Genomic DNA, 14396 nt, shown 5'->3' with positions numbered 1-14396 from the left:
CTTGTCAGTTTCATATCTCAAATTTTCATGGTTCTATTTCCCTTAAATCATTTCCACACACCAAATCATTTGCATTCCTTAAGAGAGTCTGTAAGTCACTATGAGAAAGTCAATCTTGCATTTGTTTTGAGCCCCAAACTCCATTATAAAAATCCATTCACTTTTGGTCAGACTCCTTCCCGCAGACTAGATTTAAGATTACAAAAACAATTATGCTGCATAAATAGGTTTATTCTCTATAGATTTTTCTATTCTGGATATTTTCACCATATTTCAAGAAAAAACAATCCATAGTTTTGTTAGTTTTCTTTTTTTTAATTTCATTTCTCGTTTTCCTGATGTTTCAAAACAAAACATTTGAAAGAGCGTAGTACTTTTTAGATGACAGAAGGTAAATTACAGGTGGTAGTACCTATTATATATTCCATATATTCTAGCCCAATCATTTTCAAAGAAAATCTTCTAGTGGGAAAAGTTGGTTTTAAATTGAGCTCCAGTGTCTCTTCTTACTTAATGAGTTATTTGGAGCCACTTCTCTCCAGTTGTTTGGCCCATGGCACACATCAGTTCCCAAGACGTGCCAACCCATGTGGTGCACTGGAGGGAGTCATCAGTGTAAGCTCAGGTGCGCGGTGTGTCTGAGACATGAAGATGAGTCAGACACGTAGGAGTTTGTTTTTTGTTTATTTTTTGGCATGTAATTTTATTTTCCCCATTGCTAAAGATAATTACTGTTCTAAAGTTCTGTGCAAATATGATATTATAAGGCTTTGAAATACAAGCTAAGTAGCCTTTCATTCTAAATAAAAGCCGGGAGTGAGGAGAGGTTGGAGTGAAATAACAGCCCAAAGAATTTTTTTTTTAAAACATACTCTTATAGATTAACCGAGATTTTAGTAAGTAAAGCTAATAATTACTTTTTTTTAATAACAGTTCATTGTACAAAGAATACACCTGCCTTTTTAGCTGGAAGACTGCATCGGGCTTTGAAGGTGAGTCTGGAAATTTCATATTCATTCCTAGAATTCCTCAAGCAAAATCAAAATATTGCTTAATATTGGTGGAGCATCACAATTCTCTTCGGCTTTGATGAGCTTTCTTCTGTAGCTAATTTTTCCACTAATTTGCATCATAGAATTATGCTGCATGCTTCAGTGAATGTAGAGAGAGCTAATGAAATGCTGGCTAAGTCATTTCCCTCACTTCACAGTAAGCAGAGGCAGCAGAACGTGTAGGATACCAAACCTCAAACTTTACCAGCCCAAGATCCAGTGGCCTCGACAGCCTTACTCAGAAGTAACCGAGCTGACTCGGCAGCCCGCACAGGGTACCATAGCTTATATTTTCTTATCAGTCTTTGCTGTCAGATGGTATGCTCCATGAGTCATGCTCCTGTCCATCTTTAGATCCTGGGGCAGGGCCTGGCGCAGAGGAGGTGCTTCTTGAGTCTGTCCTGAGAACTTCTGTGGCCTACACAGGAATGTCCAAGGGCATACCTCATCTCTCTCACTTTGCGCCACCCCGAAGCACGTCTCCTGCCTTCACTTGTTACTGTGGGTAGCATCAACAGGATGCGTCTTGCCCGGTTTGCGAAATTGAACCTTAGCGTCTTCATTCCCTCTACCCCAGCTATCTCCGCGTTTCTACTCCCTGGTTGCCCAGGCTTTTCCTGCAGCATGGGTGTCTTTGCATTTGTCCTCTCTGTCTTCAGTGCTCTTTCACCAGGTTTGATGGGTGGCTGGATTTCCCTCATCCTCTCAGGTCTCAGCTTCAATGCCCCTCTTGAAGGAACAACTACACTGCCAGTTGTCTCCTTTCAGTCACTCTGCTTTCCATTTCTCTGTGTTATTTTCTTCATATGAATTATTCACATTTACTTCAATAATTAGTTTACTGTCTGTCTCTATGTAAAGACAGACCATAAGCTCCATAAGGACAGAGACATTCCTAGAACATGGGCTAATGCCTCACATACATTAGCTGTTCACCAGACCTATGTTAGATGCATCAGTAATGCATTCAGCTGTCCACCTAACTGCTCAGTTAGAATTCTACACCCTCCCCCTCCTTCATTATCCCCTGTGACACATCCTTGTTTTGCAATCCACCTACATAAGCATCTCTGAAATCATCCTATTTTCTCCACCCATGGCCATCATCATCTCTTTATTACTGCAGTCACCTCTGGGTGGCTCCCAAAAACTCTAGTCTGATTCCCTTGTCTCCAGACGACTCCTCCCTGGAATCTGTTCTTCATGTTGCAAAAATGCCAGCATTGAACCAAAAAGAAAAAAAAAAAATTGGCCTGGAGAGATGACTTCATGGTTAAGGCGCTTGCCTGCAAAGCCTAAGGACCCAGGTTCTACTCTCTAGATCCCAGATGCACAAAGGTGAGGCAAGTGTAAGGTTGCACATGCCCACTAGGTGGCACAAGCATCTGGAGTTGATTGCAATGGCTGAGGCCCTGGTGCACTATTTCTCTCTCTGCTTTCTCTCTCTCTCTCTAAAAAAGTTTTAAAAATAGGGTGTCATGATATATTCTAAGTTAGCTTCAAACTCACTCTTTTTAAAAAATATTTTATTTTTGTTTATTTGAGAGAGAGAGAGAGAGATAGAAATAGGCAGGTAGACAGAGAGAATGGGCACGCCAGAGCTTCCAGCCGCTGCAAATGAACTCCAGACACATGGGCCCCCTTGTGCATCTGGCTAACGTGGGTCCTGGGGAATTGAACCTTGAACCAGTGTCCTTAAGCTTCACAGGCAAGCACTTAACCACTAAGCCATCTCTCCAGCCCTCAAACTCACTCTTATAGCCCAAGCTGGCTTTGACTCTTCTGCTGTGATCACAGATACGCACCGTCATGCCCGGTGTTCCCCTGGTTGGTTATATAGGCCTTACTCTCTTGGGCAGACCTTTCCTTATCCTTATTCTTCTGAAACATGCTTCCACGGTACCCAGTATTCCTGCCTGTAAGATTGCTTTTCAATGGCTTGTTTTCATGCCTGTATCCTTTACAAAATTGCAAGCTCATCAGGAACAGCTCGTCTGTAGTCTTGATAGCATGATGCTAGCACACACAGGGACTCGACAATGGAGAAATGAGTGATGGATTTTGATGGTAAAAGGAGAGCAGTCACTGTGATGGAATATTGTGTGCAATGTTATCTCTGCCTTATAAAGATCTATATGTGGCAGATGAGATTTGCTTCATGAGCACCTGCATTTCTTACCAGGGTGCTGGAACTGATGAGTTTACTCTGAACCGAATAATGGTTTCCAGATCAGAGATTGACTTGTTGGACATTCGACATGAGTTCAAGAAGCACTGCAGCTATTCTCTATATTCAGCAATTAAAGTAAGTCTCCTTAGGAAATAGCAAAACATCTCCCCCAACCCCCTGTTCCTTCTCCCTTATATTCCTTAAAACAGAGATATATGACTTATATTTCTGTCTTTGTCAATGTGTTTTCTGGGCTTAAAATAGTTACAGCGAAACTGCCCTTAAAGGTGGTGACTGTTTTCCAGCTTGAAAATCATCCCAAGCATGTAATAGAAAGTCTCCTTACTTAGTTTTATTGGCCATGAAATTCTCTTCTTCTGACAAGCAGTGTGTAAGTTGCTTGCCTGTCATTTATATTGCAGGGGTTTTTAAATTTTATTCCAGTGCTTATGACAATGTAAGGAAAGAAAGGACACATTTTAAGTTTTCTTTTAGTGTATCGGGGAGGTAGCTCAGTGATAGCACACTTACCTAGCATGTACAAGGCCATAGGTTTGTTACCCAGCACAGCAAAATTAAATAAATGAACAAATAAATAATTTAAGATGTCTTCCATGGTTCTATAGCTTCAATTCTCTTTATTTCAATATGTATGAAGCTTTTTCACTTTTAACAACTATGTATTATTCCATTTTTGTACCAACTACATCAATAGATGTTTATAGTTTGTGGCAATTATGAAGTGCTAAAGCATAATTTTATAAGGTTAGAATGTGTTGGGGAATAAATTTTTAGATACAGGATTATGGAGAAAGATATAAATGTATTTTTAAATTTTGGTTAATATTACTACATGACTTCTATTTCCTTGTTTCAATGTAGCTTAAACATAATTTTTCTTAGTGTGAAGGAAACTGAACACATTTTAATGCTTTAAGTGCAATTTGTATGTTATTTTCTGTGAAATCACTTTCTGTGTCCTTTGCATATTATTTTTTTCTAATGTCTGTTGTTTTGGGGTAATTTCTAAGACCTCTTTATACCATAAAACTAAATTATGTTTTGATCTCATTATAAACATTTCCCCCCAGCTTTGTATATGCCTGGTGACTTGGCTAAAGATATTTTTCCAAAGCAGAAATTTAAAAATCTTATTTAATTAAATTTCTCAATCTTTTATAGCTTCTTGATGAAAAATATTGGCCTAATGTGTTTCTCTAAAATGTTTGATACTCTTACCTGTCTGTGTCTATCAACCACTGCTATGATTCCCAAATTTCATATATATATATATGGAGAGAGAGAGAGACCCAAATCCATTAGGAATGATTGGAATTAATAAGGAAGTAAGACTGGCAAAAACCTTTCAAGAAGCTTACATACCTTAATAGCTCATAGTTTAAACATCTTAGTGCCAGTAGAAATAAAAAAACTGATAAACTAGCAGGCACCAGGCCTGCCTAGCACTCATCAGTTGGTTTTATGCCTCAGCCCCCAAATGACATACAAATGTTTTCAGTAATTAAATGACAGTAATCCAAACTAGTACCCCGAAATAAGATGGGGGCTGAGGTTGGGTGAGCCATACTAGCCATGAGAGCCTCACTGACTAGGCCAAAAAAGGGAATCCAGACCTGGTTCTGCAGAGGTTTCTCAAGCTGCATGGCTTTCTTAAGTCTGTGTCATCATTCCCTCTACAAACAGCATAAAGAAAATCACCATTGGAGGAATTTGGACCCAGGTAAGATCCCTAAGGTCCAGAGAAAGGAACAAGAACAAAAAGGCAGGAACCAGGGGCCAGCACGTCAGGGTCCAGTGCTGACCATTCAGAACTAGGAGCAGAGGTCTTCTGTACCAGGCCCAGCTGTCAGTGTATTCCTGAACCGTGCACGTTTTGAGTCTCCATAGCTCAGCTGAGAGATCATTCCTGCACCATGCACATTCTGATTCTGGAAAGTTCAGCTGAGAGATCATTCCTGCACCATGCACATTCCAAGTCTATGTAGCACAGCTGAGAGATTATTCCTGCACCATGCACATTCCAAGTATGCATAGCTCAGCTGAGAGATCATTCCTGCACCATGCACATTCTGAGTCTGGACAGTTCATCTGAGAGATCATTCCTGCACCATGCGCATTCTGAGTCTGCGTAGCTCAGCTGAGAGATTATTCCTGCACCATGCACATTCCGAGTCTGGAAAGTTTAGCTGAGAGATCATTCCTGCACTATGCACATTCTGAGTCTGGAGAGTTCAGCTGAGAGATCATTCCTGCACCATGCACATTCTGAATCTGGGAAGTTCAGCTGAGAGATCATTCCTGCACCATGCACATTCTGAGTCTATGTAGCTCAGCTGAGAGATTATTCCTGCACCATGCACATTCCGAGTCTGGAAAGTTCAGCTGAGAGATCATTCCTGCACCATGCACATTCCAAGTCTGGGAATTTCAGCTGAGAGATCATTCCTGCACCATGCACATTCTGAGTCTATGTAGCTCAGCTGAGAGATTATTCCTGCACCATGCACATTCCGAGTCTGGAAAGTTCAGCTGAGAGATCATTCCTGCACCATGCACATTCTGAGTCTGGGAGGTTCAGCTGAGAGATCATTCCTGCACCATGCACATTCCAAGTCTGGGAATTTCAGCTGAGAGACCATTCCTGCACCATGCACATTCTGAGTCTATGTAGCTCAGCTGAGAAACCATTCCTACACCATGCACATTCCATGTCTGTGTAGCTCAGCTGAGACATCATTCATGCACCGTGAACATTCCAAGTCTGGGAAGTTCAGCTGGGAGACCATTCCTGCACCTTGCACATTCCAAGTCTGCGTAGCTCAGCTGAGACATCATTCCTGCACCATGCACATTCTGAATCTGGGAAGTTCAGCTGCAAGATCATTCCTGCACCATGCACGTTCTGAATCTGGGTAGCTCCTCTGCAGCTGTCACTCCTCCAGCCTTTAAGAGACCACAGCCCCCAGGGGTGCCAGGCTTTGACCTTGTTCCTGTCTAGATCACTTTGAGCAGCTGAAGTCTTTTAGTCCTATCCATATTACAGCCTTTCCCATAATAGCCACCCTTGACCAGGTACAAATGTTGTCCTGGACTTCTCATGGCCATCTTGGGAAATTTCCTGTCTCAGGATCCACAAATTATTTTTCAGGAATGAATTAATGGATTATGTCAACCAGTTGTATTTGCTTGACAAAATACTTTTTACTTTTAAAATGTAACCTTTTGTGGTGAAGTTTTACAAATAAAGATATATGAATAAGTGGAAATTATGAGCTGAGTCAAGAACGTCACTAGTTCTGCCTTGGGCTCAGCATGAGTTGTGTCAGCTGCTCACACTGGATTCTATTTGAATTGATCCTGACACATTACAGTAGTTTCAGTCATCACAGGAAGATTCAATAATGTTAACCACATTGTTCTTACTAAAGCAGAAAAGCAGACTCATACATTTTATAACAATTGTCAGTAACAAGGTTGACACACCAGGAGGACCTTCAATTCACCCTCAGCAAACCAGAAAATTAAATTAAGCTGTGGCTCTCAGTTCCCCAGTGGTTTGGGTAATTGGGACTTATTATATTAGGAAACATTTAAAATATTTGTAGTCTGATAAAAAGAAAAGTCCATCATTGAATGGTCCAGTTTGTGATTTGAAATAATACAAATTTCTTTCGTTCTGTCACCTACACATACATTAGTTCTCATTTATGATTTTTTAATATTTTTATTTATTTATTTCAGATATTTCAGATATTCAGATATTTCAGATAGGGTGAGAAAGAATGGGTGCACCAAGGCCTCCTGCCACTGTAAACAAACTCCAGATGCATGTGCCATGATGTGCCTCTGGCTTATGCGGGTCTGGGGAGTCAAACCTAGGTCCTTAGGCTTTCCAAGCCTAACTACTAAGCAATCTCTTCAACTCTCATTTATGTTTTCTTTACTGATGAGCAATATAGTGTTCCATTTTAAATATCTCCTTGTCTTTCTGTATTCTTCTCTCTTCCCCTATTATCTTCACTTATTAAATTAGAGTAGTAGTAGTAGCTTTGAGACAGGGTCACATGTACCTCAGGACAGCCTGAACTCACTATGTAGATGAGGGTGATCTTGAATTTCTGATTCTCCTGCCACTACCTCCCAAGTGCTAGGATTATTTATACTGTGCTGAGAATTAAACTCAGGACATGCTAGGTAAGCTTTCTGTCAACTGAGCCACATCACCTTTCCCTATTTTTAAGACATTTAACTGCATGTTAACTCTTTTCTCAGGTGATGATTGGTGGGGAGAAAAGGGAAAGAAAGAACAGAGGTGAAAACAGATGTATATCCCTTCTTAGGAGGAACATATTAATGAGCCAGGAGTGGTGACAAATGCTTTTAGTCTCCACACATGGGAGGCTGAAGCAGGAAGATCTCGAGTTTGGGGCCAGCCTAGGCTATGGAGTGAGACCCTATCAAAAAAAAAAAAAAGATAGTAATTGGACAATCAGATAAGATTATAGTTTTGGTAAACTTCTTTGATCACTGAATTATGTACCTATTTAATAAGTAGGGCTTTTTAATGGAAAATATAGTAGCTACCCTCATCAAACTGTAATCTATGTGGAAGCTGAAGGTAGGCATAAAAACAATTTGAGGGGTCTGGAGAGATGGTTTAGCAGTTGAGGCACATGCCTGTGAAATCTAAGGGTCAAGCTTTGATTCTCCAAGTCCTAAAGTAGATGCACACGGTGGCGCCTGCGTCTGGAGTTCATCTGCAGTGTGTGGAAGCCCTGGTGTGCCCATTCTCACTCTCTATCTCTGATAAATAAATACAAATAAATATTTTTTAAAAAAAAATATAGATGATAATTAGAAAAGTATATAGTTAAATACTAGGTTGTGAGGTACATAAAATTGCAACAGGATGTTAGGGCTTTATGAAAGTCCTTGAATCCCCAAGCCCTGGGTTCAAGTTTACATTTAACTAATGAATTGGGCAAATCAAACCGAGAAGGGTAATTATTAAATTGTTATGTTTATTGAGGGAAATACAGAACCAAGGAAAGGAAACTGAATACAAACTGAGAGCCCACGTGGTGGGCCTGAAAAACCCATAGAGAAGACAGAAAAGAAAGTGAAAAGAGCTGCCGCCATGTGGAAGGCAAGAGGGGATAAAAAGGTCATGTGGGGGCTAGGGGGTTCTCACCTAAGCTCAGCACGACTGGAGGTTCACATGTGGTCATGCAGCGCAGAGAGCTTGTCCTTACAAACATATGTATGACCTTATGTTGGTGGGCCCTACCTCCTAGCTCAGGTGAGCCAGAGCTGATTGTTTCTGGGCTAGGGGCTGTCTCAGGAAGAAGCTGGCCAAATTCCAGGGTCTAAGCTTGACCAACCACAATGTTAGGAGTAGATTTTAATCGTAGGAAAGACCTCCTTCCCAGGAGGGGTCCAGGTGGTTTGTGGAAAAACATCTCATTTAGGCAAGTGCTAAGGAGTCAGATCATCCTTTGATCTCTAGTAAAGTGGAGATCGCAAGGAGAGGGCCAAGGACATTCCCGCTTCTTACTTTCAGGGGCCCAGTCACCCTAACTTCCTAACAAAGCCACCTGACTCCCTCTCAAGATAGAAATATATGAGTTCACAGAAAATAAATTTAGGGTTAGCTTCTTATTTTTATTTAGTTTTTGTATGTGTTTCTGTGTAGCATACATGTTCTTATGCATGTGGGATCATGTTTGTATATGTGGGTACACATGTGTGCACATATGTATGGAAGACAGAGGTCTACATTAGCTGTTTTCCTCAATAGCTGTTCCACCTCTTTTTAATTTTTGAGGCAAGGTCTATTGTTGAACTCAGGATTCACTGATTACTGATTCTCCTAGACTAGCTAACCAGCAAGGACTAGGACCTCTCTCCATCTTCCCATATGCATGCTGTCACACCTGGTGTTTTATGTAGATGCCAGGAATCCAAACTCAGGTTCTCATGCGAGAGTGGTAAACACTATACTGACTGAACCATCTCCCAGCTCAAATAGGAATATTCTTTAGAGCAATGAATCTTGAGCTTGCCTTACAGGTCAACAATAGATACTAAATGTCTCCTCTGGGCTAAGTGATCTGCTGGTGAACAAGGTCCCAAGATGAATTATGAGAGGCAGGAGGGAAAGAAGCAATAAAGCACTTGGTTGATTAGAGAGTTGACTTTAGGAAATATTGAGACATAAAATCAAAATGGCAAGATGAGTTCGGTTACTTTTAAAATTAGGGAATTTTTACTACATCATTCAACTAAAGGTATTTACTAAAGCTGGATGTAGTGGTGCTCGCCTTTTATCCCAGCACTCTGGAGGCAGAGATAGGAGGATCACCATGAGTTCAAGGCCTCCCTGAGACTACATAGTGAATCCCAAGTCAGCCTGGGATAGAGTGAGACCCTACCTCGAAAAAAAAAAAAAAAAGATATTAAAAACAGCCTATGTGTCAAGCTCAGGGTTACATATATGGAGCAGGAGGAGCAATTTCTGCTTTTATGGAATTACAAGTAAATACAAAAATCACAACTGTGTTAAGTGTGAGGGACCTATAAAGGATCATATGTTAGTAGAACTTGACTGACAGGAAAGGTGTCTATAAGGAAATTATTATTCTGATCTGGAAAGTGAGTACATATTAACAAGGTGCAACTTGAGCAGGCAGGGAACTGCTCTAAAGAAAGGAATTGCAAATGGAAAAATCTAAGAGTGGAAGATAAAATAATTTTGTCTTTACCATCATAATAGGAGGAAAAGATCATTACATCAAAATAAAAGAGAGACTGATTGAGATGGGGAGGGGATATGATGGAGAATGGAGTTTCAAAGGGGAAAGTGGGGGCAGAGAGGGTATTACCATGGGATATTATTTTTAATCATGGAAGTTGTTAATAAAAATTCGAAAAGAGAAAAAAATTGTCTTTAGCTTAACTGGGAAGATACTGAAAGTTCTAAGCAAGTTGGTACCATGAGTATTGAAAAGATCTCTGTGCCTGTGGACAGTGACTTGAACTAGGAGAGATGTAGGGTCACTACCAGTCAGGAGGCTAGGAGGCTGTTACCCAGTCACATTGGCATAGCTGTGACTAGGACCTAGTCTTGCCATGAGAAGAAAGAGCAAGGGGTCAAAAGATATCTAGGGGCTGGAAAGATGGCTTAGTGGTTAAGGTGCTTGCCTGTGAAGCCGAAGGACCCATGCTCAACTCTGCAGGTCCCAGGTAAGCCAGATGCATAAGATGATGCAAGCATGCAGGGCCACACATGCAGAGTCTGGAGCTCAATTACAGTGGCTGGAGGCCCTGGCATGCCAATTCTCCCCCTCCCCTCTCTCTTTCTCTCTCTTTACTCTTGCTCCCACTCTTGCTCTCAAGCATTAAAAAGAGATATCTAAGCCAGGCATGATGGCACGGACCTTTAATCTCAGCACTCAGGAGGCAGAGGTAGGAGGATTGCCAAGAGTTTGAGGCCACCCTGAGACTACATAGTGAATCCAGGTCAGCCTGGGCCAGAGTGAGATCCTACCTCAGAAAACAAAACAAAAAACAAAACAAAAAAAAAAGATACCTAGCAGTCAAAACCTCTTGGGATGAAAAAGGTGTCAAGGATGGTACCCAGAATTCTAATCTGAGAAACAGTGAGCGGTACCATTTCCCACATGGGGTCAGGTCTTAGGTTGCATTCTTTTGGTTCCCCAAAGGTGTCCAGGCAACTGTGGAGAGGAGGGTCTTGAGCAGCCATGAGCGCAAAGGGACATACACCCGGGAGACGACTGCAAAGAGTTCTGTTTATTGAGTAGGGAAATGGGTTTATAAGCACTTGAGTGCAGGAAGAGGGTCCTAAGGGATTTGGTGGGTTCAAAGGCTGCTAGCCAAAGCCTAGGGATGCTCATTCCAGCACTTAGGGAGAGAGTCTACATATTGATCTACATATTGGTGGGAAGAGGGTCGCAGGGGGATGGGCTGAGCGAAGGCTACTGGCTGGTAAGGAGTTTCCTAGGCAATTGGCCCAAGATCATAGGGCTATAGGGAAAGCCTAAGCTCAGGTGTGCTGGGCTTGGAAAGGGAGTGGCCTCCTGTAGCCTACCGGGTCCTTATCCATGCCTGACAGCTCAGGCCCATGCCTGGTAGTGCCCACCAGATATTCATGGGTTTGATTTTACACGTCCTCAGTTTGGGATGTCTTCAGAATGTGTACTTGGAGATGTCAGTGAGGCTGCTAGTGCAATGAGATATTTTTTTGAGAATCAGTTCTGTCACTGAATCTCTCTGGACAAGAATGAAAATCCAGTGGAAAGAAAACATGGAATGATGAGAAGAAAGCTTAGAACTGAGCTGTACCAGTTCTGGCTGGCTGGAAGAGAAGCTTGCAAGGAAGACATGAGTAGAGATGCCAGAGGGTAAAGACAGCCAGGACCATGTGGTCAAACAGAAGTTAAGGGACAGCAGGCTTCTGGGAGGGTGGATCAATATACTGTGTCCTTCTGACAGAGGTTAGATCAAGGCTAGAAAAATGTGCTTTGGAAGTACTTGGTTTACAAAACTGAAAGAGTTAAGACCTTGGGAACACAGATTGATTAAGCTAGAGCTGTACCAGTGACAAGAGAGGAAGCCTAGCCTACGTTTGTCATACTCTGAAAAACACTACACACAAAGCTAGGAGTTTACATGGGCAGGACAAGAATTAGGAAAGCCAGTGCAGGGAGAACTGAAATTTATAATCTCTAACAACAGAAGAATACCTATTAACCACCCTCTCCACTTTTCATTACTTACTTGGACATGCCATGTGCCTTCATGAGTGACAGCTTTCCAGAATATGCCACATCAGTGACAAGAAGAGCTCACTCACTGGTTGGGTTGCTTAAATAAAACAGAAATCATGTGAAGATTTAAGGAATTCAGGGTACAAGCCAAGTTTTACCTCTGGTGACATCTTTTGCATATCAAATGTGGCATTTTTGTCCCAAAGTCCTTCAGCTCATACGGTTATCTTTTCTGAACCAAAACCTTTGTCTGTGTGGTGTAGGGGAAAGAAGTGATAAATCTCGCTGGGCTGTGACTCACTCCACTAGGGCGGGAGGGTGGAGGCCAGGTTTGCAGGGTTTGAGTTCTGCTCACTCTCCTCATGACTTTGGGGCAAATTTCTTCACTTCTATTTCTCTTGTTGTACTTAGCTGTTACAAGGGGATATGGAGAATTAATATACTGCTGCAAAGATGACAATAAGCTCTTTTTTTTTTTTCCTCTTAAACTTGTTATAGTAGGAATTCAGCCCAGGGCCCCATGCATGTTTAGCATGCTTTATGCCACTGAACTATACTCTCTAGTTCCCCACAGTCAGCCTTTAGAATAGCAAATAGAAGTATCAAATAAAACTGGGCGTGGTGGTGCACGCCTTTAATCCCAGCAGAGGTAGGAGGATCGCCGTAAGTTCGAGGCCACCCTGAGACTACATAGTGAGTTCCAGGTCAGCCTGAGCTAGAGCAAAACCCTGCCTCGGAAAACCAAAATAAATAAATAACAAATAAATAAATAAATCTACAACTTGTATAAAGGTTTTGTTTGAAATTAATATGTATTGTTAAGTGATTGTCTCCATCTTACTTTTAAGTCCTAATTGAAATTTAGTAGTAAGTAGTACACTGGGAAGGGCCTAGCAGCGCCCATTGCAGGCAAGGTGGTGGTCTGGAACTTGAGCGGTGGCATTGCAGGTGTGTTTTACCCAATGGGATGACTCACACCCAAGCGAATTTCTCAGTGCTGTGGGTTTTGATTCATTTATGTTCTCCTCCTTCTTCATGCCGTATTTTCTCTCCTCTTGTGATCTTCCCTTTACAGTCAGATACTTCTGGGGACTATGAAACCACACTGTTGAAGATCTGTGGAGAAGATGACTGAATGAAGAGACAGTCTCCGGAGGATGGCAGGCAACTGCTCTGCCTCTGTCTTTCTTTAAAAGTTCAAATAAGCATAAAACTGCTCTGCTTAACAGAAGCTTTAGGCTCTAGTGCAATAGAAAGTGATTATTTTAGAGCATTTCATTCATAAAGTAGCAGTTTGCAAGTGAAACTTAAAATGACATGCTAATTCTATTCAAATTATATTTGTGCTTAGAATGTCAAAATATGAGTAATTTTAAACTATTACATATAAGCCAGGTAATAAAAATCTTTGCATTTGTTCAATGTGATGAGTCTTTTTTGTCTAGAATTTACCTTCTTTGTATGCTCACTGGTGCCAACAACTAGTAATATTTTAACACACATTTGTTATAAAGGCTGTTGCTAGTTTTATTTATTACCTTATTAGTTGTGATCTTGAAAAATAAATGTAGGGGCTGGAGAGATGGCTCAGAAGTTAAAGACGCTTGCTTGCAACGCCTGCCAGCCAGCCTGGGTTCAGTTCGCAAGCACCCATGTTAAAGCAGATGCAAAAAATGGTACATGTGGGGCTGGAGAGATGGCTTAGCACTTAAGGCACTTGCCTGCAAAGCCTAAGGACCCAGCTTCAGTTCCCAGTACCCATGTAAGCCAGATGTACAAGGTGGCACATGCATCTGGAGTTTATTTGCAGTGGCCAGAGGCCCTGATGTACCAATCTCCCCCATACCACATCAGTTTCTCTCTCTCTCTCTCTCAAAAAAAAAAAAAAAAAAAGGGTACATGTATTTGGCACTCATTTGCAGCTGTGATAGACTGGTGCGTGCTCTCTCTCTCTCACACACACAATAAAATTAAATATAAATAAATAAATAGAATGGTCAGACATAGTTGCACATCTATAATCCTTACACCTGGGAGAGAAATAAAACATGCCTTCTGTGCTCACACTCGTCTAGGAACAAGCAGGCACAGCATTGACCCCAGGGAGTTTTTGGACCTTTATGTGCCATGGAAATGCTCCGTGAGCAATCACATCATTGGTGCCAAGGATCCTGCGTCCATCCAGATAGATGTGGCTGAGGTTGACAAGGTCACAGGCAGGTTTAACGGACAGTTTAAAACATATACCATCTGTGGGGCCACTTTCAGGATGGGCAAGTCAGATGATTCTATTCTGCAATTAGCAAATGCTAATCTACCCTGAGAAAATTATAGATGAGGGTATTTGTGGAGTATTTGTCATAAATA

General features: G+C 41.5%; 1 protein-coding gene across 2 annotated transcripts in view; it reads left to right on the top strand.

Annotated features, from left to right (window-relative positions):
- Anxa3 (annexin A3) overlaps positions 1–13451 on the top strand; it is a 75911-nt gene extending 62460 nt beyond the window's left edge. For both annotated transcript variants that reach the window (XM_045144749.1, XM_045144748.1), the window contains exons 11-13: positions 934–992; positions 3235–3357; positions 13105–13451. In XM_045144749.1, coding sequence (XP_045000684.1) covers positions 934–992; positions 3235–3357; positions 13105–13164 — 242 coding nt within the window. In that variant the 3' untranslated portion in view covers positions 13165–13451. The remainder of the gene's footprint in view (positions 1–933; positions 993–3234; positions 3358–13104) is intronic.
- The last annotated feature ends 945 nt before the right edge of the window (positions 13452–14396 follow it).

This window comes from Jaculus jaculus, chromosome 2 (assembly GCF_020740685.1).
Source record: "Jaculus jaculus isolate mJacJac1 chromosome 2, mJacJac1.mat.Y.cur, whole genome shotgun sequence".
NCBI classification, from domain to species: Eukaryota; Metazoa; Chordata; class Mammalia; order Rodentia; family Dipodidae; genus Jaculus; species Jaculus jaculus.
Note: the sequence above shows the minus strand (reverse complement) of the source record. Positions and strands in the feature narration are given on the sequence as shown.